This window comes from Etheostoma spectabile, chromosome 5 (genome assembly GCF_008692095.1).
Source record: "Etheostoma spectabile isolate EspeVRDwgs_2016 chromosome 5, UIUC_Espe_1.0, whole genome shotgun sequence".
NCBI classification, from domain to species: Eukaryota; Metazoa; Chordata; class Actinopteri; order Perciformes; family Percidae; genus Etheostoma; species Etheostoma spectabile.
The window spans coordinates 8,222,871-8,250,840 of record NC_045737.1 but is presented as its reverse complement, the minus strand read 5'-3'; the positions used below and the strand labels follow the sequence as shown (position 1 = coordinate 8,250,840).

Sequence of the window (27,970 nt, the reverse complement as noted above, 5' to 3'; positions counted from 1 at the left end):
ACATTTAAATAGGAATTACTTTTGGTTGGATGTTTCGCAACCCCCATTCAAACATGTGGAATGGTTCAGTCCAACTGGAACTATGGACTATTCCTTTTTATCTAGCTAAAGGCGATGTGTGTTTTTTTTTAATAATTTTTTTTAAATCATGTTTCTGTCGTGTATTTATCAAGGATGTAATATTATTACACATACATTAAGGTTCGTTTAAAAAGTTACGGCCATCGGTCTTAATTAGATTGTTTTAATTCAGTTGTGATTCTATTTCTATATAGGACACCCCTGTCATCATTGGATAAGGAAGTGCTTCTGGCACTTCCTCATTCAAAAGTTTTATTTAGGGAAAGGCTTGGTCAAAAGTTGGACACTGGTTTACATATCTCGACGTTACTATTGTCAAATATGAAGGACATGGGTCATATTTATCGTACATTTTCGCAGAACTAGCGTGCAGCTACCGCAGTTTTCTCCATGGCTGTAATTGTTAGAAGCTGGCTAACGTTGCACTGAGCGGCTCCACAAAGAGGAAGATGTCCACGGCTAACGTTAGCGAAGACGTCCGAGTGAAGTTTCCCCTGCATTCCGCAGTGTGGGAGAATGACTACAGGACACTGGAAGAACAAATAAAATCGTCACAGGTTGGTTAAATACGGAATATGCCTGTACACAGATGCTTGCTAGCTAGATGAAGCCAGAAGTGAGCTGTTAAATCATCACAGCCGTAGCCATTCAGTAAAAGTAGGCCAGTCGTGTTGACAGATGCTCTGTTATGCCACACACACAGATAACATTTGAAATGTCTATGAGGACATAGCTATTCACCGACCAACAGGTTTGGAAGTTAACTTTAAAAACTCAATTCCAGTACAGATTCAAATCCTGTTTTCAGCTGTTAATGTATACTACTAGCCAACTCAATTTATTGCATTACTCAAACACAGTATATAATTAGAATAGATATGATAACACAAGAAATTCTTTACCAAATAAATGTATAGATCGTTGGTGTATTACCAAATTTATACTGTGTATTGGGGAAATATAATTACTATGATCTAATCGCTGTAACTGTTACTACCCAGCAATGCTAATCAATAACACATTTACCTAATGACCCATATGTTGACCAGACATAACGTTCTGTACTGGCTACCGCAGCTCTATGTCATTATCAGTGATGACCTCGATTTAAAGGTTTAAAAGCACTCTACGAGATATAATTGCAGTGACCTGTTGTTGATATATTATAACAGGTTGCCATGTCAATGTTGCAGGATTTAGTCTTACTAATATTGTGTTGGTCTCTTGTTGATGGATTTTCTCAGAATGACATTGAGGCCGTGGATCCCAGAGGTAAGACACCTCTACACCTGGCTGTGTCGCTCGGGCACCTGGAGTCAGTGAGAGTCCTTCTGAGACACGGTGCTGAAGTGACTAAAGAAAACGGCAAGAATTGGACAGGTTAGTTATACACCTGGCTACATTACAGAAAAATAATACTATGATATCATCACTGTTTCCTTCACTTGTCACTTCACATCCTGTAGATTTGCTTTTTGAGGATTGTGGGTTGTTTTATCAATTAGAACCCTTCTCACATTACCCTACACAACATCTGCTGTTAATGGGATTTCTGGTAGAAAGAAATCCATATTCTATCTTCTGTCTGCAGTGAAACAGTTTCACTTTCCATTGTTATTGCTGTCATTGTTGAGGGTTTTTTAATGGATAGTTGCTACTCCTTGGTAACAGATGCTGTTATCTTAAAAGGTTTAGTGGTATTGTTTAAACTTGTCTGTCTCTATGTAGTGCTTCAAGAGGCAGTCAGCACGGGAGATCCAGAGATGGTTCAGTTAGTGCTTCAGCGCAGAGACTACCTCAAAGCCTCCACTGCTCTGGGAGGAGTGCCTCAGCTGCTGGCAAAGATCCGAGAGGTTTTACATTTTACATTTTGCCGTGGTCTTGTGATACATCTATAAGTGTGCCAGATAAAAAATAAATAAATTAAATAGTGTCAAAGGAAACAATTGCTCTATCATTTCATCCACAGTCTCCAGACTTCTATATGGAAATGAAGTGGGAATTCACCAGTTGGAGTAAGTGTGTGCGTGTGCTTATGCATCTGTGTGCGTCTGCATCGGTGTGCGTGCGTGTGTGTGTTTGTGTGTGTGCGTGCATGTGTGTGTGTGTGCATGATAAAAGTAAAGTAGGTTGTGTGTGCATAGTGAACTGTTCATGTAGTACATGCTTGTTTTTAGAATTCAGTATGCAAAAGAAGAAAGTATTGAAAATGCAAATATTATCTACGCAAAATACATCGTCTTTGCCAGTTCGGAGGTTTGATCAGGTCATACAGGATAAACTACATACCGGCTTCGTGGTAGGAAGCATTTGTTTTGGTTAAGTAATGAATGACATTGATTTTCATGTGTGAGACATTCATATGCTGTTGCTTCACAGTCCCTCTTCTGTCCCGGGTTTGTCCAAGTGATGTTTGTCGCATTTGGAAAAGTGGCGCCAGTCTGCGAGTAGATGCCACTCTTCTCGGCTTTGAAAACATGACTTGGATCAGAGGGCGCAGAAGCTACATCTTCAGAGGAGATGGTGTGTGTGCTTTAACTCTCTTACACAAAATAGAGTTCTTTTTATGATCTGTTCTATTCCTGTAAAATGATTTAAGTCTATCCCTGACTGTATTTTTACAGATTCATATGCAGAGTTGATGGAGGTGAACCATGAAGATGAAGTTGTGGACACTGAGCGCTTCAACATATCCCAAGAAATCGAGGAAGTCACGCTAGAGTCAATGCAGCCAGCTGAACAGGAAGTTGCCAAAAGATTGACCACTCCTATTGTTAACACCTACTTGGACACCAAGGATATTGCTTTCGAGAGGCAAGAGTTGCATCTTCTTCTGTTGTCCTTTTTTACTCAACATGTATAGGTCTAACTTCCTTTGATCAGCCAAGAACAAGCTCTTCCACAGGGATAATGTTTCATAAGAGTTGACATCTCGGGGCATTTTCACACTTGTCATTACTCCCCTGAGTAATTAATATCAGTATCCTTCTTGCATCCAATTGTCTGTAACATGCAATATTTACAGTGACTTATTCATTCAAAGGTTGTCTGACCGTCAATGCTCACTTTTAAGTAATAATAATAATAATAATACATTTTATTTAACAGCGCCTTTCTAACACTCAAGGACGCTTTACAGAGAATAAAAGACAGATATAGGGAACATAAAAGTGTAAGTAGTAATAACAAAACAGATAAAACAAAAAACAAAACAAACAAAACAAACAAACAAAACAAAACAGGAACAGTGTATTTACAGATAAGCGAGCTGGAACAGATGGGTTTTTAGTCTAGTTTTGAACAGAGGGAGAGAGTTGATGTTGCGGAGGTCGGGTGGGAGTGAGTTCCAGAGCTGGGGAGCAGAGCGGCTGAAGGCTCTGCTCCCCACGGTGATGAGTCGAGCATGGGGGACAGTGAGGTGGAGGGAGGAGGAAGATCTGAGGGAGCGGGAGGGGACGGCAATGTGTAGGAGTTCTGATAGATATGGAGGGGCAAGGTTATGGATGGCTTTGAAAGTATGGAGAAGGATTTTAAATTGTATTCTGAATTGAACCGGGAGCCAATGGAGCTGCTGAAGAACCGGGGTTATATGATGAAATGAGGGGGTTCTGGTGATGACACGAGCTGCTGAGTTCTGAAGAAGTTGAAGTTTATGGAGGGATTTTTGAGGAAGGCCAAAAAAGTGAGCGCGTTTTGTAACCCTACAAACTAAGAATTTACAATGGATATTAATAATGTGAGCAAATTGAACTAGGAATGTTAGTCATGCATAATGTGATTAACTTGGGGTAATATATTGTCTTTATTTTATCTTGCTAATCTTCATCTGGATAGTGTCCTCACACACAGATGACAGTTGACAGATAACCGTGGTTATAGATGTCATGATTGATAGGCCTTTGTCACAGTGGACATTTTGACTTTTCAAACACAGATGTACCTAGTAACATTAGAGATGGCTGCACTCCATACAGGTGGTCAGTGCCGCAGCCTTAATATTCTGTACAGAAGCTAAGCTGCTTAGGGGAACAACTGTGCCATCGTTCATGTTATTAATTGTCCCCGTGCTTCTCCTGCTCAACCTGTTACCATTGCTGATGAGAGAATGTCTTTATTATTGAAGCTCATGAATGGTTAATTGAGGCTAAAAAGAATATATCGTTTTTAAAAACAAAACTTGGACAGCAACACTGCTAAAGCCTTTTAAAATGAGAGAAGAATCAAAGATTAATGTAATCATTTAAATGCATTAACAGACTACTTAAAATGTCCCATATCTATATTGTATTGCATTGTTGAATACTCTGTGTTGTGGAAGATATTCCACACTTAAAGATATAATGGTCTATTTTGCCTGTTGTAAAGCTTTTGTTTTCACAAAATATGATTTTCACAGGAACAAGTCTGGGATTTGGGGCTGGAGAGCTGACAAAACTGAAATGGTCAATGGATTTGAAGCAAAGGTTCACAGAAGTTTAATTTAATTTCTTTTAATTGCAAATAAAGATTAGTGCTACTTAAAACTGTGGAGCCCATTTATGGCAGTATGACTTTATGTTCTGGTTGTTTTTTCAGGTTTTCAGTGTGAACAATGTGAGTGTGGTAATCAGGACAAGGACCGAACATCTCACAGACGAAGAGAAAACCAGGATAAAAAGTAAGTGGAATATATTCTTCATGTATGACTTTTCTTTCCTTCAGTGTTTATATTTTCAACATACAGATAGATAGTAGATTATGATGTAAATGTTAGACTATTTTCCAAAAGAATAGCAAATCTACAGTTGACCAAATTGAATGAGGGTACTGAAGTTCAACTTTTTTTGTTTAAAAGGTGAAAGGAACATCCTGGAGTCTCTGCTTGGGACTGTGGAGCAGCACATCAGTGCACAAGGGGTAAAACGTGCATTCAGGAATTGCATTACAGTTATATGTGTTTTGTTCCCACCTGGTAGCTGATTTGATACAAGTGCTCAACTTTATAGGACCTGACTCTTGAGTATGCAACTGCCACCAATCCCACTGCGATCACTCCAGAGGAATACTTTGACCCTGACTTTGACCTGGGGAACAGAGACATCGGCCGGCCCATTGAACTGAGCATTCGAACACAGAAGTAAGAAACACAGATTTATGGCCACAGAAACATCATACTTTATTTCTTTTTGCTTTGCATTATCTATATCAATGTGTGTGTGTGTGTGTGTGTGTGTGTGTGTGTGTGTGTGTGTGTGTGTGTGTGTGTGTGTGTGTGTGTGTGTGTGTGTGTGTGTGTGTGTGTGTGTGTGTGGTGTGTGTGTGTGTGTGTGTGTGTGTGTGTGTGTGTGTGTGTGTGGTGTGTGTGTGTGTGTGTGTGTGTGTGTGTGTGTGTGTGTGTGTGTGTGTGTGTGTGTGTGTGTGTTGTGTGTGTGTGTGTGTGTGTGTGGAACATCATTTCCCTTTTTTATCCGGTTTCACACAGGTTCAAAGGAACATTGTGGATGAGTGAGGAACATCCTCTGTCCCTGGTGGAGCAGGTGACCCCCATTATTGACCTCATGGCTCGGACCAGTTCCCATTTTGCACGGCTACGAGACTTCGTAACCCTAAAATTTCCTCCTGGATTTCCTGTTAAAATAGGTATATGACATTCCTATCAATGGAATCTACTCTTTCAAGAAGCACAAAAAGCTAGTCTCTATTCTCATCCCCCCCCTCTGAAGTCTGTTTTTGCAAATGTTGTGTTTTCCTCTGGGGCAGAGATTCCCCTGTTTCATGTGCTGAATGCCAGGATTACATTTGGAAATGTCAATAAATGCAGTACTGAAGAGGAAGCAAACATAACACCAGCAGCTACACCAACATCCTCAGGAGAAGAGGAAGAAGCTGCAGGTAGGAATGTGGCCAGTTTAACTATAAAATACGACCTTCACATCTGTGATTCCTAAACCGCTTTTCTTTTTTTTCATCCTTCCAGCTCTGCCTCCGTTTCAAGTGTGTCCTTCAGTGTTTGAGGTGCCGGCCAGTTACCATCGGCAGGAGGCAGCCGACACACACCCATATCCAACAACGACGAGGAGCTTTTGCAGTACGCCATCCATCAGAGTCTACTGGAGTCGCGCAGAGTCCCAGGCCAGGTGAGAACAATCATCACTCAGCTGGCAAGCAAATACCATAACACACACACACAATCTGAGTCAATCATTTTGCCATGCTCTCCTTGCTATTTGCTGTATCCTTGAAATACTCCTGATGTTTTTCATTGTAGGAGGGGATTTGGGATGATGCTGATGGGGATTTCACTGATGTAATGCCCAGTAGCCAGAGTGACAGGTATGAACAGAGGTCAATGTTGAAATTACATGTAGTAAAAGGAACAGTCCTTTTTCTTGCTTGCTTGTGTTCGTGAAAGCCACAGAACAGCTGGATCCCACTAGCTCCTTTCACACAGCTTGGCGGAACTTATGCACCTTTAACCCACCTTGCAGTCTGTGAAAGATACAAAGACGGAAAGAGTGGACAGAGTTGTTGTGCCTTTCAGACGGCAGCAGAAATAGACACAGAGCCTAACCAATGTCTGTGTGAAATGGACAGACGGCACTACCTACTGTACGATGTATCGACCCACAGTCAAAAAGTGACAAAGCAGCGTTCTGAGTAGCTGAAGTTTTTAATAACTTACAGAAACATTGCATACAATAGTTCACTTTATCTTCCACTCGCTCTTCCCTCTCAGAGACACACACACACACACACACACACACACAAGCAGGCACCATGGCTGCCTCTGTCCTCTACTGACATTTGTGCTACTATACTACATAAAGATTATAAAGGTCTAGTTGGGTTTGCATAGTTGATTAACGGTGCAGATCGGTTCATACACTCTAGACGCCAACGTTGTTGTTACAAGTCATGCCTCTTTTGGTCCCTGAATGCCTCTGTGAGTGAATAAACAAAGCTGGCATAAAGGTAGACCTTCATTGAGGCAATATTGTGAAATATCTGTGTGAAAGGGGCTACTTTCTCATCTCTGTCATTTTAGGAGTATCCCAGAGGGGTTGCTAGTGGAATATGGAGAGACCCCCAGCCCTGTCAGCTCCCCCTCGGCCTCAAGCCCCGACTCAGAGCTCTGCCTGGCCATGGAGCTCTCTGCAAGGGCTCAAGAGGAAGAGGATAGGCTGAGGAAGCAGGAGGAAGAGGATCTGGAGAGGATCTTGCAGCTATCACTCACTGAGAAGTAAAACAAAATAATAAAAAAATAAATAAGAGGGAATAATAATGCAACTTTTCCAGATCCAGAAGCAACTACCACACCTCAATTGTCCTTCCTTACCACTGTAGTCATCTATGCAACTGCAAGTTTCTTTATGTAGCAGATCATTCTTGCACAGGCAATATCAAATTCTTGCTATCCAATATTTTCCAAAAAGTATTTTTGGTAAGATCATACTCCTTTATATATTTATATCTTAGCATAGTGCGTCTTCATCCTCAACTCATGGCCAGAGCAGATCATTCTGGCTCGGTTCTTCTTTTTATTTATTTTCTATCCAATTGAGAGTCACAGCAGCAACCCCCATGTGGTAATCATATTGTTGCCCAGAGTGGGGTCAAATCAGTGTAATTGGGGGTTCTATGAACGTAACGACTATTCAAAGAGGACACTCAAATGTGCCACCTAAGGTCCAGAGCACTGTCTCCCCCCCCCCCCCGGTACCTGTCCCTGGATCTTAGATGGCTAGATTGAAAACAGCCTAGCTTAATAGAAAGCTACCAGTACTGTGGACCTAAAGGGACAGATGTAAGAGTTTTCACTGTGAGGTCTTCCTGCAGAATCACTTTGTTGATGACCCTAGGCTCACGGAGTAACAGAAATCTCAGGGTTCCACCTTTGCAAAATGTCCTATCACTTTGGAATTAGTTTGTAAATCCATGGGAAATTGTAGCCTGGTTAATGTTTCTTTGGTGCAAAATGGTATCACTCGTGCATATCTGCCATATCAATATCCATTCAGAAAGTTGGGTTCATTGAGTCAAAGGTTCACAAGTAAATGCATTTTCTCGTACTTTGTGAACATACACTCTACAGATGGCTAAACAGAAGCAATGTTAATGTGAGAGGAACTAAAAATCAGCTGCATGGTAACGTAATCTCTTTGCTTCAGCAAGGATGGGGCGCTAACTTTTCCGGATTGATTTTTTTATTGAACATTTTCTGAGATTTCATGGTGAGAAGGGACATATTGTTGTTAACTATCACTGACCGACTTTAAGCATCATCACCTCTGTTAAAAAATGCAAATGCAGGGACCAGTCTGTCTGTGGATTTACAGCCGTCATGCAGTTATAAAGCAGTCCCATAACCAATGCTGCAGAGATTATTCAGATTCCTAAAGGAAGTCTGTTAGCCTTTTGTAGCCACAAACAACTCTAGACCTCTGAGAAAGACAGCACAGATTTAAGATTAAGCACGCCCGCCATATGTAGGATTAGTTTCTTCAGCATGTGCCAAGGGATTCCTTTGCTCTGACAACGCTTGGAGGGGGCAAGAGGTGGTGAAGATTTGATGTGCCACTTAGACTAAAGTTTTGAACAGATCTTTTTTTTTTATTTTATTTTTTTTATTTTGTAACTTAAAAACAAGATGAACCGATTTCAGTTGTACCAGGGTGCGTGATGCTGAGTAACATGCATTAACCACTATAGTTGATTTCACTGACAACCAACCACTTATCTCTCTGCGTAGCTGTGTCTGACTTTCAGGGGCTGCAGCTAAAACGCTTCTTATTTTGTAAAGATCCCACTCTCCAAAACTGCTTAACAGTCAATTTAAAAAGGCAAGCTTTGGTTAATTGAATGCAGCTCTTTGTAATGCACCGTTTCAGCTGCAAGGTTTTCTTTTTTATTTGTTAAAATTTTAAGAAAATGTGTCTGTTTCAAAATGTTTGTAAAATTAAAGCACTTTATTTCCTTGAGGACTAAACGTGACTTTGCTCATGTGCTTTATTTACAAGGCAGCTGATAACAGAGTAGACAACCTTATATACTTTTCTATGATGTTTGTTGTCAGGTCAGTGTTAACCTCTTCAAGACAGCATAAGTGCATGTGCAGTGAATAGATTGTATGTTTTGGATAGCTGCTAAATATGGTCATATAGTGTTGGACAATTGGATAATGCAGGAGACAAAGCCACCGTGTACTGAAGAATCAGTTCTAAAAATAGTGGCTGTCTAAATTGCAATTTTGAATGGGAGCCAGTTTCAATGACTAAATTGATATAGTAATGACCGCCTCCTTCTAATTGTTATTGTGTATTACTTTTGTTTGATTGATGAACCTAGTTGTCTCTTGGCAGTGTGTTTGTAGAGCTCCTAGTCACAATATAAAGTACAAAGCAGGAAATGGGCCATCTTCATCTTAATAATCAATCACAGAACAAAATGATATAGACTTTTATTTGAGGAAATTGAGCAGATTTATTTCAGAGTTATTTCTTGGTGTCACTGGATTTAATCTGCACAGAAGCCTTCTCGTTTTCTAAAACAACAACTTGGCCCTAAATGTAAACATAGTAAACCTATCTACAACTTTTTGATTTACAGTCTGTATGTTTCAAGCAATCCATTAAATAAATAAAACAAATAGGCTTACAGTTAATTCCAGAAAACCGAAGAATAGATTTCCCCATTTAGAGAAAAGAAACTGTTTAAACCGTTTAATTTACATCTAAGCAGTGACAATGCTTTCACTTAACAATCCCACTTAAATGTATTTAACGGTTGTAGAACTACAATTTATAGACCACATTTTGTTTTTTAATAATAAGAACATACAAATACAGCATTTCCTTCAGGTGCAAAGTCCAAATAAATAATTAAATACAAATAAAACGTGATACGTTTAAATAGTAATAGTTAAATAATAATAATAGATGTAATAGCCTAGATTATTGGGAGTTAAATTAGGCAAATCCTTATATCGATCCCATGTTGCCCACTGTTTACACATGTAAATTTAAGAAAGGAATCACAGAACATCAAAATATGTGTGATCGTCTGATGCCTCCAAACATACAGTAACTTGTATATATTACGATTAAAGGCCCAGTGAATTGTGCAGTCTGGGTGGATAGTAGCTGTGGTGGCAGAGCTCGGTCCCCCCCCCCCCCCCAGAGTCTGGTTCCGTCAGTCCGGGGCCGGCTGAGGCCCCGGGGCTGCAGCTCCTCGGTGCTCTCGGCGGACAGCAGCTCTGTCTCGGTCTTTTTCTCCTCCGGGTTTCGGGCCAGTTTCAGCGACGAGACAGCGGTTTGTAGACACAGACTGCCATGATGATCATTAGCACCAGCAGGACTGCGAGAACCGTCCCCATTGTGACTGTGACCACGAAAACACAAGCCGATCACCGCCAATATAGCATCAGATACACAGGATTAACTGATATTACTGGTTTTAAGGATTCCATTTCATGAATAGCCTATACGTGTCACTCTTACAGTAAAGACAAAACGATAAACACCTCACAAGAGCCAGTCAGCAACACCGCATGCACTGACAGGCCTGACATCACTTCCCACAGTCTGACATCCATGCTCACCTAAATTCTGTTTCTGTAAAACAACATAAGCTCTCTCGGTCAGTTTGAAGTCCTCGGGTTGTCCGTCAACTACCACGCTGAAACACATGATTAGAGCTTGTGGGATGAGATGGAGCATCATAGCGGTGGAAGATGCTGTTGGTGGTGTGGTGGTGATGTGATGATGATGATGATGAGATGACAGTGAGGCGTTTCTTCTTCCGCTGTATGATCTGGGTCCTAAAGCCGTTGGGTTATATTGTTGAATCATCGATTTGTCAACTGGCAGAAAGTTAATTGACAACTATTTTGAGATTTAGAGGTTAATTATCTAAGTCATTTTTGGAAACACTTTATTTTGCCAGTCAAAGATTTTCTAAAAAATAAGAAGTTGCCCATATAAGTAGCCTATGCTGCATTCTACATGTGTTTTTGTCCTCTCAGATGGTAGGCTACAGCACTTTAGTTAACTTTTGTTGTTTTTAAATGTGCTTCATAAATATACTTGGATTGGAGGTAAATTCTGTATGAATGTTGAAATGTATACTTGTTGATACATTTCAAATTTGTGCATGTTTATCTGACCGGCTGGTTAATTGGAATGTATTAATTAGAAGTGGGCCTATTGGACACTGATTTACCACATCATCAGTACCAAATTACATATTTCCAGAAAACTTCCTTGAAAATTATTCTGAAATTAGGGAACTGTAAAATAAATATTACTAAATTATCCTTTTTTTTATTTTTAATGCCCAAAGTCCACTGGTTCTGACTTCTCAAATGTGCTGGTCATTCTAAGCCCACTATGACAGATATAGTTATAGAAGTGTTAGTCGGACAAAAAAAAATCCTTCCGCACTGGAAAACTGGGATTGTGACATCTTTGACATTTTGTGAACCAAATGATTGATGATAAAAATAACCATTTTCATGATATCAATTGAAAATATCTACAGGGTTGCTCGTCTTTGATTGTAGGGCTGCAAATAATGTCTCATTTTAGTTATTAACCTGCAGATTATGTTCTCAATGAATCGTTAAATCTACATTATAAAATCTATAAATGCCCACCACAATTTGTAATAGCTCAAACTGAGTCCAAAACTCAAAGATGTAGAGGGCTAAGAAAACACGAGCATTCCCTTTGGAGAAGCTTGAACCATTGAATTTCTTTGACCATTTTTGCTTTAGAAATTACTTATATAATTAGTATTTTTCTGACAATTGATTAATCCTTTTAGCTCTACCAGGTTAATAATTACACTCTTCAACTGCTGGAAAGTAAACAGTTCGGGTCTTTCTGCAGCCCTGATTGCTCCAGGGTAATCAAAGCTTCAGGTCTTGCCAGTTTGAGTGTGAAAATACAAAGTGTATCTCTTACTGGTATCCAGTAAACAAGTGGGAGGCCTCCATCACGTTTCCCCAGTTCTGAAATGTCATAGAGCAATGAAGACGAATAAAGGTCAAGCTGCTTGCGGTTATATCCTTATGTAATTACTCTGCGTGACTGATGTATATGGCCTTTACCTTCATCCTCTATAGAACTTACGAGTGCACACCAAACACTTATGCCTCTTAATTATATGCCAGGGAAGCTTAATGAATGTTAGGAAATGTCACTCACGGTGGCCTGAAATTAAAACAGGAGGCTTCATAGATAAATTGATCTAAACAAGAACATATTTTTATTACAGTATGAGTTCAAAGATGCTGCCAAAGACATTACACTGAATTAAACTGGTTTTTATGCTGTTACCTAAGTCAGGAATGGACATTTAATTATCTTAATAAGGAAATGCACTCTTTTTAGTTATAAAGGTAATATTTGTGACTGTCATCTTTCGTTTGTATGTTTTTGTTGATTCATCAATGGATTTGAACACTGCCGTGACCGCACATGTACGAGAGCATTACATAATCACAGTGTAACTACTTGATGTGTTCATGTCCTTACATCATGACACTCAAAAGATTGTTTCATCTACATGCTGCACACTGAACTTATACACAAGAGTAACCTGTTTAAAGCACCGCAGTGAGCCACTACTATGGCTTTAATAGTCTTCGTCCTAATTGATTAGTTGACGACAAAGAGTGCTAATTTAAAATCAAATGAAACCGCCATCTTTCTGTGTACAGTACACTCAGGTGAATTTGTTTCCCCCGACTGTTAATTGCAGGTTTGGCCGGCCTATAAAACTCCTAAGTTGCACGTGAGAACTAATGAGCATCTTCTTCACTGTGTTTCTAGTCGGGGTTGGCGATGTAGATTAGATCTTCCATTACAGTACATATCATTTAATATCCAAATCAAGAAAATCCAGCAAATGAAATGCCATGATTATACGAATATCCAACATTGCCATAAATCAGTCTAATATACCCAGAGATAATAAGGGGAGATACATCATGATGTACTGTAAACAATATGGCTCTCTGACAGCTAATAAATATATATTATCTTCTGGCCCCTCAGTAGTACTGTAACTGACTATTGCAACCCAAAAAAAACACATGTTGGGACCTGTAAATATATTCCTGATGTGACTAAAAGGAAGAAATAATGCCTGTACATTCAGGATTCTGCACTGATGTGTTAGTGGAATTTATTTCACAGGAGTGCAAAATCATTTTCTCTCCTACACAATATGTCTGCAGCCGCACATGTAGCAGAGGTGCTTTGGCTGAAACGGAGCACAGTCACTGTGTCACTTCTTTTCGGTGTTGCAGTTTGTAGACGGTCCCGAAGCACTCCTTGCAGTATCAACACAGGAACTAAACCGAGCTGAATTAGCACAAGTTAATGCATTTCTTTCACATCTACTGCAGTCAGATTCACTGTGTTTCCTCAGAAGGAATCACTGCACATGGGTAGAATCTTTTAATGACATGTTGAACATGTTTGAACAGAAGCTAAAAACACGTTTAAAACTTGCCCTGTTTAAGCCTGTTGGGTGCTAACTCTAGCAAGAGGATAACATGGTGTAGGCAGCACCGATTAGTTTTGTTTTTCCCTCTACTGACAGCACTCCAAATTTACAAACAACAGAGCTACGTGTTGGAATCGACCGGAATTCTCCTTTAATACTGCCTGTCTACCTGTTTGTGTCAGGAAAAGAAGAAACCATCTATTTAGCAGTGTCTTTTTTATGTGTCTCCTGCGCTTGCCTGTTCTCTACTTCAATGGACACTCAGTGACACAAAAGAGCTTTGATCTGCACGTCCATCAACCAGCAGCTCAATGGGGAATCATATGTTCCAAAGCACTTTCTACTCTGCTATACTTTCATACCTATTGTCTTTAAAGTGATTGGGCCTGGTTATAAAGATCAGTTGAATAAGTAAAGCTCGGAAGTGTGTGTGTGTGTGTGTGGTGTGGTGTGTGTGTGTGTGTGTGTGTGTGTGTGTGTGTGTGTGTGTGGTGTGTGTGTGTGTGTTGTGTGTTTTTGTGTGTGTGTGTGTTGTTGTGTGTGTGTGTGTGTGTTGTGTGTGTAGGCAGCTCTTTTCCCTTGTATGTTGATGGATCCTGGATATTGTAAATTAGCTTGTTAATTAGAATATCTAATAGAGGTGAGCAGTAACCGCCAACAGCCATTACAAAGACCTGGAGATCACCATATGGAGATTTCCATGAGCAAATCTCTCATGTGGCCTGCTATACATTTCCACTTCAGAAAAAATACAGTGCCTGTTGTAATATACATATTAATATATAACGGTACTTTGGGCAGGACTCCAATTAATAGTTTTTTTATTGCCACCCATTACAAAGACTTTAGTGGTAATATTATATTGTTATCCACATTAAGGATCCAGCACCCAAGTTTCATTGTGAGTTAAGTGTGTTAAGTCTTAGTTTTAATGTAATATAGAGAGTGGAATTTTTCTAAATAGTGTTTGCTTTGTTTTTTTTATATTCATGTTTAACCTCCAGGAATGAAAAGAAGCACAAAGATAAAATATGTAATATACACTATGATTAGTTTATACAGATCTAACTAGTACATAAACCAGGTTGAAAAGGACGGAAATCATACAACAATCATCACCCTGTTCATCACATTATTCTTTGAATATCAATAAAGTATAAAGCGCTTTTAGATAAGTTTAACATGTAACAAAGACACAAGAGATATGCTGTGTGTCTGCAAGAAAATATTTGATCAGTCTTAAATTAAATAATAAAACCATTGGAGAGGCACAATATTAATATAACCTTTACAATTCTTGTACATACAGTGTATTATTTAGGCAGATTAAGGCAAACAGGCGATCTGTAGTTAAATGAAGGCCTCCAGATGAAGATCAAAATTTATTTTAAATATAAAGAACCAATATATTTACAGTTGTACATAGTCCAACTGTACATATTGTACTGTATCTCCATGTAGTACATAGGTTCTGCATTCTATAATACAAATTCAAAAACAACACACTTAGAAGACATATCCAGCAGCTGGTGTGAAATCCTATACAAGCACTGTATTACAGACTACCACTATATAAATATGAAATACATCATTGGGAAAAAATAAAGGAGGGTTTGTAATTTACTGTCAAACGGATTTAGATATGGTCCTATTTAATCTCTCTCACCTTTCTGTCCAGCTAAAACAAGTGCTTAGAATTAGGTCCACCAAAAACATGTACTATCTGTTCAAAATGGCACAAAAATACATCAGAGCAGGTAAGAAAAACATTAGCTGAAAAACTGTAGAGTAAGTTGTCCACTGAGAGGATAAATAGCCCACTGAATACAGTTTTTTATTACATGAAATTACATGCAAAACACTGCTGCCAAAACTGTACTAACCTCATTGTTGCTCAAAGTGCAACACTTCCATTGTTTCATTTAACTTTTACAAACTACAAAAAATATGCAACTTAACAAGAGAAAATGGCCCCATGCAATAAAAATAATGTGCTGAATGTTACATATGGAAATACATGTTTTTATTTTCCTTGGCATATTGTTCTGAGCTGATTAAGCTGATTAAGGGGAAAAGCAGAACATTAAGTTTAAGTAATCGCTACTGGCTCCTACAACCGCACGAATGCAACACTTGAAAATGGCAACCGGTGAAGCTACTACGGTAAGGTATGAGTATTGCTATCTCAGTTCCTCCTAAATTACGAGCTTAGCAGCATTTACCATTTTACAGAGTGTGCATGCGCAGTGAAAGTTGACATGGTGGACATCATCAGCAGGTAACAGTCATGATGTCAGATGTTCTGGTTCAGTCACAAATAATAACCTAAAACTGTGGTTTGAATAGAAACTACACTTTTTTTTTTTCTTCTTGTGTTAAGGTGTTTTTCTTTCTATGGCACAATAACCATGTTGAGGTTGTCAGCGTGGATGTCTGGTATGGTCCTCTCTGGTCTGAGACAAACCGCCAACCTCTGTGGAAAACCAGACTGTCAGAAGTTAAATAAAAGGAAAATGTGTCAGAGCAGTTCATGTTTTCAACATTTTGCACACTGACCTGTTTGAGAGATCCTGGGGTCCACACCAGCTTGTAGACCATGTAGATGGGGATCCACATGAAGGATGAGAAGCCAATCATGTATCCCACTGTGATGCTCCAGTCAGGGTACTTATAGTCAAACAGTGTGAGGGGCGGTGCTTTCAGCAAGGAGCTCACTATAATATACTGAGAAGAGATGGGATACATAACATTTCCATATTGAAGATTTTCATATGTAAATGTAACTTTTGTATTCAAACATAGAATTGGGGAAAGGTAATATATCTGTCACACTTCCACACAATGTTTTGATCTTAATAATTTGTGCAATAAGGCAAAATTTCAACAGGAAGACAACCAGAAAGATGGATTCAAATAAGAGACAAGGATATTAAACTATATGTTAAGAAGGGAAATTGACATTTGCTTGAGCTTGATAAAGATATTACATTTAGTGGAGGGTTTAATCTACAGAGCGGGGGTCAGTTGTTAGGTCTTCAAAGGCCATTGGTCCAGTAGTCTTTTGATGTTACACAGCTTGTTTTGTCCTGGTCCACTTTTGTCCATTGGTCTCTGGATGACTTAAAGGAATTATGCTTATTTGATCTTATTTAAGGACTACAGGGTGGGTATTACTTATATTGTCTTTTTATATAATCTCAGTAATTGTCAGCATTATGGACATTTAGCTCCACTTGTTGTAAGGTTCAGAATATTTTATAACTTACCGCTAGAAATGCTGGACTGATGGCAACCCAGCACACCTTCCAGAATAATCCTGGAGATTTGCCCAGCATGGACTGAACATCATTGCTAAATCGTTTGATGCCTGAAAGCAACAAAATGGACATGCGATGCAGTTATTTGTTTTTGATACGCTAACAATGTATTTGATTATTGAGGGTCATCATTTGACACTGCAGATAACAGCCACTGAATACCAGTCAGTCGATCATAATCTCTTGTTTACCGTAGAACCAGGAAACCGCAATGACCTCAAGGAAACCCACAGCAATAATGGAGCATCCTACTCCGAATTCCTCCAGCAGCTTCACCACATAGGCACCACCCTGTCAATAACATTGTACACTGACTATTTACATAATCCATCATCAAACTGCAAATGTCACTTTTTAATTCACCACAATGTATCCATAACCCCCCAAACCTTACTGTAAATGTGATTGATTGAGCTAACAAGGGGTTGTTCTCTTTGGTTCAACTAATTTAAAATGTGAAGAACTTACATTTGTAAGAGTGCTCAGAGAGCCCAAAAAGCAGACAACTACCAAGCCCAGAACAAAAAGTTCACGTCTGTGGGCAAGATGATCTGGGTATTCGTCCAACACAGCAGTGATGATCGCCTCCAGCCCACCAAACTGAAACACACAGAGAACGCTGTTATTGTAAGAAAGTTTAAAATATACATTATTATATCGTAGTGATATTAAAGCCATTCAATTCGTGTAAATGCTTTTTTGTCAGTAAAATGGTCATCACGACAACATTGCATACAGCTGAATAGTTTTCTGCTATACTGTACATAAAGTGACCGTGTGGACACCATGTACATCCAAAGTTCCCAGTTCTTACCGTGCTGTCCAGTCCCAGCGTAATCATCATCACAAAAAAGATGATTGCAAAAAAGGTTGAGCCCATCATGTTTGCAATGGCTTCTGGGTATGTTATGAAGAGTAAACTTGGCCCTGAAAGCATGACAATATTGAATGTGAAGAGATTAGGGTAAGCATTTGATTTCTAACCAAGAGTCTTCTGGTGATTTTAAATATTAAACTAATTTGCCGACCTTTATCCTTGGCTACATCCTCCACCTCCACCTTCCTCATCTCTGCCATGTAGCCCAGCACCGTGAAGATCACAAACCCTGACACGAAGCTGGTCAGACAGTTCACCAAACTTGTCACAATAGCGTCACTGTTGAGGAAGAAATTAAACCCTGGTCAAGGATCTGCAGCATAATAATCGTCATTCATAAAATTCTTCTTTAAACCTAGTCTTTCTTGCTGTCTGAGCTGAAAGCTGTTCAACACATTGCTGACCCTTCTGACCTTTGTTTGATGAAGTCCTTTATATTTTCTCTTGTCTCTCTCTTGTCTGACACATTAATGCTGCTCCTGGCTAGCAACTAGCCATCTCACAACACTGCCCCTACTGAAGTTTGCTGTGTGTTCATTAGAGATCTGTCTTTGGATTAATAAACAAGCGTCAATTGGCAGAAGGCTTTTAGTAAAGGAAAATCTTCCATTTGCAGGCAGCCTCGACAGAATTATTCATTAAGTGTTTTAAATAAATAAATAAACATCCGCTTTACAACTCACGCTCCCAAAGGACTTCCGGTTAGTATTTCTTTTTTAATTAATGTTTTGAGCCAGAATTGGTTTGCCAGGTATTTTGCAATTGGAAATTACCTTTCTAATGTTATAAAGAAGACAATTGAATGGCAAATAATGCATATACACTATATTTTTTTAATCAAAAACTAAATTGAAAAGCTAAATCTGGAATGGGTCTGGAAGTCTGGAAGTATAAACATATGTGTTGTGTGTGTGTGTGTGTGTGTGTGTGTGTGTGTGTGTGTGTGTGTGTGTGTGTGTGTGTGTGTGTGTGTGCGTGTGTGTGTGTGGTTGAAATATGTTTGATGGTTCAGGAAACGGCAGCATTGGTTCATGATCCGTGTATTCCTTCCAATGCCACTCTGCTCTACTAATCACATCAGACACTCACCCACTGTTAGTCATATTGTACAGCTTAATCTGCTGTGTACAGCGTGGCATTTATAACCAGCATGTAGTATTTACCACTCATGTCTCTAATAACATTGTCTCGACCACACTGTCTCATTTAATGCATGAGCATAAATCCCACAGCTGCTCTCAGAGTTCTGACCATGCACTGTGCACTTAAGTTATTAAACGCAATCATTAAATCCAACAGCAGGTTATTAAACTGTGTTCAAACCACAAATGTAGGTCCAAATGACTCAGTGTTTGGGGTTGGGGGGGGGTCTACATTACAGCTTAGCTCTTACCGATAGCAGTTATTTGTGAAAGGGTTGTAGCTGGAGAGGGCCAGGAGAACCCCAAACCCGGGCCCCAATGAGAAGAATATCTGAGCAGCAGCATCCACCCAAACCTAGAAAAGAAAGAACATTACAGACATTATTTCTAAGACTTCACGTTCTGGGAGGCTTGAGGTCGCTGTTGTATTTAACAGCATGCAAAATAGAGTATTTCGTACACAGATTGGAACCGGTTTCTGCCAGGTCTTTCCTTTCAGTGATTTAAGTCACCCTCCAAATGAAATAAATATCTTCAAATTCCCCTTTTTATTAGATTTTTATTTATTTGATCCTTTTGTATAATTTGCCAAGCAGAAAATGTGTGGTGTCAGTCGTGTAGAAATCTAGTTGTCGCCCAGCTGTACGCAGGGAGATCTAAAGAGCAGCACGCATTCGGCATTAAAAAGAAGAGGGCAGCGTTGGACATTGGTGAGGGAGACAGAAAGGGAGGCCTTTGTTAATGGGCAGAAAATCTAAACCAATTATGCATCTTATTATCCTGCTCTGTGGCTTATTTATGCATCTCATTTCGTCTCATCCATATTCTCTTCCAACTAAAGCACTCACACATGTTTAGCAAACAACCGCAGTGAGCTGGAGAGGAAAATTAGAATGTTTCATAGATCTAAATAAAAAATATATATAGGCAGATTCTCATGGATTTAGTGGCTCAAAAGGAATGGAGGTAAATATTAAACTACTGCCTCTCATGATTAGACAATCTAAATGTATTATTACATCAGTGCAACAAGTTAAACAAAATTCAGGAATCCCTAAATGTTGGCAGGACAGTGGAGAAACACATCTTAGTCATATCCTCTGTTCTTTCCCAGAGTTAAAGTCCTTTTGGGAAGTTATTCAGAGTGAAATGGGGCATTTCATTCAATTTTTGTATTTCATGAACCAATATACAAACTTCTCTGAAAGAAATGGTGGACAAAAGAGATTATATCTGTTAAGGATAATATATGCTTTGAAAAAACATGTCCACATCTGTTGAAATACATAAAAATAAATAAAGGAAAAATAATAGGTCAAATTAAACATATGGAATAAAATAACAGAAAAACTATGAAGCAACATTTCTTGGTTGTGAAACCAGAATGTAGTGATGAATCATTCCACATTACCAGGTGCAAACTAAGAGTCCTCAGTTTATTATCTTCATGTATTTAAGCTTTTCTGTCTTCATCTTCTTTCTCATCATCAATCATAAGGTTTGAGCACCTTTTCAACACTGTTGAATTGAATTTTGCTTTGATATGGATCTTTTAAATTAAGAGAACGTCATTCTCAAGGGACCAAACATATGATGTATGATTGTGCTTTTTTTGTTAGAGAAGAGTGAATTGTAACCTTTTCTGACAAACCAGCTGACTGGCCAACTTTGTACAACTCACACTGGTCTCCAGCAGCTTCCCCCACTGGGGTTTCAGGTAAAACACCACACCTCTCCAGGCTCCTGGCAGAGTGGCGCCTCGAATTAGCAGGATGAAAAGCACTATGTAGGGCAAGGTGGCGGTCACCCACACAACCTGGTGTGGAAGAAAAGAGATAAATTAAGTCATAGAAGTATGATTAAAGTAAGGAAGAAACACATTATTTTCTACACTATGATGGTAATGAAGCAGCTGCAGTGTGTTACCTTCCCTGAAGTCTTCACGCCCTTCCAGAGGCTGAAGTAAACAATGGTGAAAATGAGAAAAAGGCAGAGCATCAGCTGCCAGCGAACACCCCCGACGTTTCTCAGCCCTGATGACTTGTGGATCTCAAGGACATTCCTCCTGTAATGATAAAAAGACATGCATCCACAGTTTCAGCATGCAAGACAACATTTCCCGTACTACATCACTAGCCGACAATATTTGTGTAGAGTATTACTGTAAAAGCTATTTATATATGTGGTTTTTGTTACTCACACTTACATGCACTTACGTGTAAAATTCCTCTGCCGGAGACTTTGAGGAATTTGTCCAGGTGACGTTGTCAATGCCAAAATAGTTGGTGCAGTCGGGGGTGTTCCACACATTGTCGCAGTTTGTCCAAGGCAAGATGGTTGAGAAAGAGGAGTAGAAGTAGAAGAGGGCCCAGGCAATGATGGTGTTGTAGTAGAAGGACACATACAGGGCGATGATACAAATGGCATATCCTATACCTGAAACAGAAGAGGAGGAAGTCACTTGGGAAATGTCTCTATAATGAGTCACTGGGGGATACATTTACAGTGATAAAATTACTTTTGAACAACATAGAGATAGAAGATTCAAATGAAAACCCTATCACTGAGTCACAGATTACCCAAGGTAACTATCTGAATGTCTGCTGTTGAGCAGCGCAGTGTGAGGCCTCACCTTTGAAAATGGGACAGATGTGTTTCCATATGGATATGGCTCCGGTTCTGTGGAACTGCCCAAGTGCCAGCTCCATGTAAAAGAGGGGCACACCACCAAAGATGGCCATCAAAATGTAGGGAATAAGGAAAGCACCTGGACAGAGATGCATGAGGGGACACGTTATGTAGGGTTTTTAAATGAAGGTCTTGATGACTGTTAGTCTGTCTGGTGTGTAATGACAAGGTGAGGGCATTTATGAAGTCAAGAATAATGACTTAAGAATCACAAAATGAAAAAATAAATGGAAATTTGAAAAAAATAGACTTCTCATTGGCTTCGTTTTTACATCGGCTAATTAAGCTAAAGGGTATGTTATGGGATAAATAGGGATTTACAAGTATCAAAATCTTTATTTGAACATGGATATTCACACACAAAATCTTTTTTTTAATCTTCTTTATCTTCATTATTTTCCAATCTTGGTCTGTGTTTTTAATTGTATTTTAAATCTGGTCTTAATACCGTTTTATGTCTTGTCTGCGTCACTTTGAATTTCCATGTTGGAGGGTGTGTGTATAATTAAACTTGCCTTTGCTTTACAACCGGATTGGTTGCTGTAATGTAACCGACTGTAGTTGCTGATGTTAAAGTAGAACTAAGAGCATAACCTTTTCCAAACAAAAAAAACGTAATGTCTGATCCGATCAGATAAAAAGGGTATTTAAAAAATGGAAATAAAGCGTCATAAAACGTTTGAATTTGTAAATCTCATGTATTGTAAAAAAAAAAAAATGTTTGAAAAGTGACCAAAGAAAAGTAGGCTAAACACGGGCTATGTCTTAGGAAAAGTGTTAAAGAAAACTTTTTAGTGTTGAGAAGGCTACAGATGCGCACTTCAGCACCATGGACAGTTTCTGCTGCCAGATGCGAAGCTTCAGCCTGTCCTTTGAATAATTCAAAGCCAGAGAGATTGAATCGATTGAAAAGTGTTTGCAAAGTGGCTTCTTACATTAGACGTCAAGTTACACAAATCCTAATGTATGAAATGAAGCTGGATTGTCCTGGTTTAAAATCTCTAAACTACTTACCGCCACCGTTTTGATAACATACGTACGGAAATCTCCAAACATTTCCCAGGTCCACCGCAAAGCCAATGACAGACAAGAGAAAATCCATCTTTTTGCTCCATTTGTCCCTGGAGTCCGTCTGTGTGATGGCCGGCACCGGGGCCGCGTTGTTGGAGCTGTAGCCGGGGCTCGGGGAGCCTTGGCGGGTCAGACTGCCGGCCATGACCGCTGAGTCCTGTCGGGGCATCGGACTGTGAAAAGTCAGTCAGAGGTGCAGCTCCACAGAGAGGAGGGTGTTTCTCCTGTGGTGATGACAGGGAGGAGTGGGAGGAGTTGTTGGAGCTGCAGCGGACACTTGGGGATACCTGTTAGTGGAGAGAGATCACAGAAGTGTTTACTGCTGGCACACACTTTCAACCAAAAAAGTTCAAGCTGATTTAGAGGTCCTATGTGTTATTGATGAACAATAAGATGCATGTGAGTAAGTTAAGCCGAGCTTAAACTGACAGGGCTGCAGCTCTGCTCACTTTTAGTTAATTTTCCCATTAAATAATTCATGAATTGTGTTCATTTTTTATCATTTTTGTGTTCATTGTGTTCATAGTTTTTAGCTATATTCTATTTCATTCAAATTAAACAGCAACAAGATTTCCAAAAAATAAATGCTGATGTTGATGGTTTTTAGATCATCCCCCTTTACTGGCTTTGATGATGTGACAGGCAGAGCTCACCACGGTCACCTTTTGCTTAAATCAACTTTATGTTGCAAATCACATTCACACATTCACACAATCACAACACCAGATTTTTGAATTGGACATTCCAATATTTAAATAGAGGCTTTGAATATATATTTTCCATGAGGTTTCAGGCCCCCCTTTTCAATGGAAAATTAGACATTTTAAGTCTATTTGAGTTCTAATATTCCAACATATGAAAAACACTAGCCAATGTTGTGTTAAAGCTTCTAAATGTGAGCTTATGAAATGAGCGCTTTTAAAACATACGTTTTTATTCTGTTTAAGCAACAGGTTTCCCAATAATAAGTAAATAATTGTAATCAAGATTTATATATGCTGTTTATCATCCTTCAACACTAATGATGCATACATAGCTCTATCTTCACAAAATCACAGTGGCCTATGTATACAGTCCCTGACAAAAGTCTTGTCGCTTATCTATTTTGTAGAAACACCTGCTATTAACCTATTAATTAATCAATGGTGTAAGAAATAGCTCATATGAAAAGCTAAAACCCTCCAAAATGATGTTCAATGCACTGAAATAAATTAGTTTCTCTAAAAAAAAAGATTTATTATTTAAACAAGACAGAAAGGTCAAATTTTGGCAAGACAAAAGTTTTGTCGCCTTTGCATAAATTGAACAAATTTACTACAAATACTAAAATATGTCAGCAAATTAAATAGCGGTGCTGTGAGATTCAAATTTAATATCTTGTATGACTTCCATGAGCTTGAAGGACTGCATCCATGCGGTTTGGCAAGGATTCATACAATGTATTGATGAAGTCATCAGGAATAGCTAGGAAAGCAGTCTTGCATGCCTCCCAGAGTTCATCAATATTCTTTGGTCTGGTCTTCCATGCTTCCTCTTTCATCCTACCCCACATGCTCAATGATGTTCATGTCTGGTGACTGGGCCGGCCAATCCTGGAGCATCTTGATCTTCTTCGCCTTGAGGAACTTTGAATTGGAGATGGAAGTATGCGATGGAGCACCATCCTGCTGCAGAATTTGGCCTCTTTTATGGTTGGAAATATAAGAGGTAGCAAAGATTTCTTGGTATTTGAGACTATTGATGTTGCCTTCCACCCTGCAGATCTCTCGCACACCCCATACTGGATGTAACCCCAGACCATGATTTTTCCGCCACCAAACTTCACTGTTTCTGGGTGAATCTTGGATCCATGCGGGCTCCAGTAGGTCTCCTGCAATACTTGCGGCAAAATGTGGTGTAATTCAACAGAAGATTCATCTGAAAAATCCACTTTCTTCCACTTCTCCAGCGTCCATCCTTTAGCAGGCTGTGGGCCTTGGTAAATGCCACACGTTTTTCAATTGTCTTTTGTTTAGTGCTGGCTTTGGGCACTGATTCGACCATGGAGGCCATTTCAAGACAGAATCCAACAAACCGTTCTGGTTGACACAGAGACTTCAGGGGACCAGGTCTGGTGGAGCTCTGCTGCAGTGGAAAATGGGCTGGCCTTGGATTTTCGAGCCAACAAACGGTCCTCTCGAGCAGTTGTCTTGCGGGGTCTGCCTGACCTGGGCTTGTCAAAAACATCTCCAGTGTCTTCAGATGTTTTTTTAATCCTCTGTACTTGACGCTGAGACACACTGAAGGTGTCTGCCACATCAGCAGTGGATCTGGTCTTCAGCCTCTTGATAATCAAAACTTTAGTCTCAGGGTGAATCTTAGGCATGTTTGCAGAGGTCTAGTTGCAGTTGATGTGAAGGTCTAGTGTGTGTACTGGGGTTGTTTTTATACACACCTGAGACCTAATTCACAGGTGAAGCTCATATGACAAGGTGACAACACTTATGTCTTTGCAAAAATTGACTCAATGGGCTTTACCAAGCTGTGAATATTAGAATACTTTTTGACAGTTTCTTTTTGCACTGAAACATTATTACAAAAGCTGTTGGGATTGAAATGAGCCATTTCTTGTAAATGAATCTTGATTAGAAATACATTTCAGCGGCACTTCAGGTCCATTTGTACACAAGCGACAAGACTTTTGTCAGGGACTGTACACCAGAACACATTCTTTGGAACAACATGAGTTATGATCCCATTTTAACAACATATGAAAAACAGTTATTACAGTAAAGGAAGCAATCCCACCACAAGGTCCATTTAGTGGTTGTCCTGGGGCTTTCAATAGTATCACATGATCTTCACCAGCAGATGGAGTTACCCAGTCGTGGAATTATAAACATGTCTGAGCATTTGTAAGACTTCTCATCCATGTGGGCTTAAAAGCTGTGGTTCAAAGTTCATTCTTTGAAAACAGCAGTTAAGAAAACAACAATCCATTTAGTTGTCCTAAAGCGTTCTAACCTGATCTTTTTCTACATGCTGCCAGGCCTCTATGTGCAAAGCTGGGGTGTTTTTCCATGTCTTTCTTTGCAATCTCTCATTTTCCACGTATGCTTTGTAAAGTAAAGTTTATCTTTATCGCACCTTTCTATGTTTGACATCACAAAGTGCTTCACAGTAAAAAACAAAAGCAAGATAAAAAAAAAAACACAATTAAACATAGAAGTAATAAATACATTATGGATAACATAAATAAATCAATGTAAAGACAATAAACAGGTGGGTCAAAGATGAAGAAAAAGTTAAATTGGTACTATGGTCAAACCAACAAGCAGGCACTTCCAAAGGTTTGATATAGAACGCTATAATAGCACCTTGAGCCATCTTGCCTTTCTGATTCCTATGTTAATATCGTTTGGTGAAGACAGTAGTAGAGAATCACAGCTCAACTGCCCTCATTAGAAAAAAAACCTAATAGAAAGACGTAATCAAATCCACCGCTTTTAGCAGTGAGCACATTGAAAAGGCTGCTAACAGGATATTCTGGGAGCGGCAGTCACGCAGGAGAGAGTGCATCAAATGAAGTTACTTTAGGAAATGGATATGACATAGAGATAGGACAATTGGCATCCAGTGCCATCATAAATTGTCATTTACTAAGAATGATTTATTGTCTGGCTGCATTACCTGAAGCTGAGAAATGGTGAACTGTTAACGATAGAAAGATGCATTGACTTTTTTTGCACAGGTCTCCAGAAATTTTCTCCAGATGTCTTCTCTTTGCCAGAGTTAAGACTAGGAAGAGTAAACAATCAGCCAGAGGAAAAGGGCTGTGGTTGCTCAGCCGAAGTGTGGTAGCCCCTGAGGGTCAAAAGCATAACAACATAACAACAAAACATATAGCACTGGCCTTCTCTAACATACAATCCTGTCAATCTGCATTGGCACACATGGGCAGAAGAACATCAGACTGACAGGAGCTTCTATTGCATGACCTGGTGCTTGTTAGAGCATGTCGAGTCTAATCACACATGGACCTGTGCATGTTGCCCCTCTTTGCTGACAGACAAACAGACGTTGGCATGACACAGCACTGTTATTTCTCAAATGTAGGATTTGATTTGAATTATTTCCTACTGGCCCCATTTGTAAACTTTTCTTCTCTCCAGTGTCTCCTTAGCACGTAGAAGTGCATACATGGCCCTTTCCTCTTCACTGAAGTTAGGATTTTCTAATCATCTGCTGAAATGTGACAACATCAGTTCACGTAGTCGTGTCTATGTTTCGGCAGATGATCCATTTCACTCTATACTGTAAGTAAATGCTGTTGTTTGTGAGCATTGAATTTACCAACACATACAAAATAATACTGTTTTTCACCATTGACAAGTAAGCAAAGGCAAGCTGGAGAGGCGCTCTGGTGTGCTATTTACTCAGGCAGAAGTCCCGCTGGTATGGCATCTGACAAGGAATGCCGTTACCTCACATTAGCTAAAGCCGCTGCAAGTTGTGAGTCATCCCAGCAAGGGAATCCTGGGTTGAAGAAGAGACGAATTGGGACCAAAGCAGTTTTCAGAAAGAAGCAGAAAAAGGGCTCCTTGTTCTCAGCAAAAGAAATAAACAATATTTTATATCCAAAAATAGCACTTGAATGTCTAATTTGTTTAGTTATTGTTTTTGGTCTGGCATTATTATGTCTCAACAAGTGAATAGGATTCAAGGGGTAGAGCTTTAGGACAAGAATCACATATTAACATGTTCATCCACAGAATGTGCATTTTGTTGGTTCTGTTAACATTAGGAAAAGGGGGGGAATCAGTCTGTCATCCTGTGTTATGTCCTCCATCCTTTCACCACCTGATCTACCTGACAGCTCAGATCTGCAGGCAGAAATGCACCCATGGCCCAAAGAAACTCCACACTCTGGTGCACTGAAGCCTACCAACCGCTCCTGCTCCTATTTTGACTCAGACGGTTTTCCTAAACATGTTCTCACTCATACAATACACACGTGAATGTAAAAGTGTTGCTGGATGGGAAGCATGATTTTTGTTTAGATTAAAGCTGAAAATGTGTACTTCTTACGGAATTAATTGTCCTCTTTTAGGATTTGGGGCATAAAAAATGACACAGTCGCCATCTTCTGGACAATATGCAATATAACGTGTGTAACCAGTAGGCTTCTAGTGTAGTATATAGATTATAGAAGGATTATATGAAGTTGTCAAATTTCCTGGCATATGTAGGCTACCCGTATCTTTTCCAAAGTTAGATGTCTATCGGCATCACTATTCTATTTTTGGTATTAAACCAGAAATGCAACC

At 39.4% G+C, this 27,970-nt stretch overlaps 2 protein-coding genes and 1 long non-coding RNA gene across 3 annotated transcripts; 1 reads left to right on the top strand and 2 right to left on the bottom strand.

Moving 5' to 3' along the window:
* Window positions 1-135: 135 nt before the first annotated feature.
* On the top strand, window positions 136-9,046 carry ankrd13a (ankyrin repeat domain 13A). The gene is given in 16 exon segments (XM_032515044.1): window positions 136-638; window positions 1,326-1,461; window positions 1,810-1,934; window positions 2,051-2,096; window positions 2,461-2,604; window positions 2,706-2,895; window positions 4,478-4,544; window positions 4,657-4,738; window positions 4,916-4,977; window positions 5,067-5,197; window positions 5,543-5,700; window positions 5,821-5,952; window positions 6,038-6,094; window positions 6,097-6,197; window positions 6,329-6,393; window positions 7,106-9,046. Coding segments are annotated over 16 exon segments (1,803 nt in total). The 5' UTR covers window positions 136-530; the 3' UTR covers window positions 7,305-9,046.
* A 469-nt stretch (window positions 9,047-9,515) lies between these two features.
* Window positions 9,516-10,872, bottom strand: LOC116688884 (uncharacterized). The gene is made up of 2 exons (XR_004331878.1): window positions 10,658-10,872; window positions 9,516-10,437 (listed from the first exon to the last, which is right to left on the bottom strand). It is a non-coding gene; the product is annotated as an uncharacterized LOC116688884 (long non-coding RNA).
* Window positions 10,873-14,603: 3,731 nt separating this feature from the next.
* slc6a4b (solute carrier family 6 member 4b) lies at window positions 14,604-22,893 on the bottom strand. Its single transcript, XM_032516893.1, has 13 exons — window positions 22,608-22,893; window positions 21,538-21,672; window positions 21,122-21,341; window positions 20,832-20,970; window positions 20,587-20,721; window positions 19,157-19,260; window positions 17,915-18,042; window positions 17,701-17,813; window positions 17,355-17,486; window positions 17,078-17,177; window positions 16,836-16,936; window positions 16,126-16,293; window positions 14,604-16,042 (listed from the first exon to the last, which is right to left on the bottom strand). The coding sequence occupies exons 1-13, from the start codon at window positions 22,831-22,833 to the stop codon at window positions 15,962-15,964; spliced, it is 1,782 nt and encodes a 593-aa protein (XP_032372784.1). The 5' UTR covers window positions 22,834-22,893; the 3' UTR covers window positions 14,604-15,961.
* Between the last annotated feature and the right edge of the window lie 5,077 nt (window positions 22,894-27,970).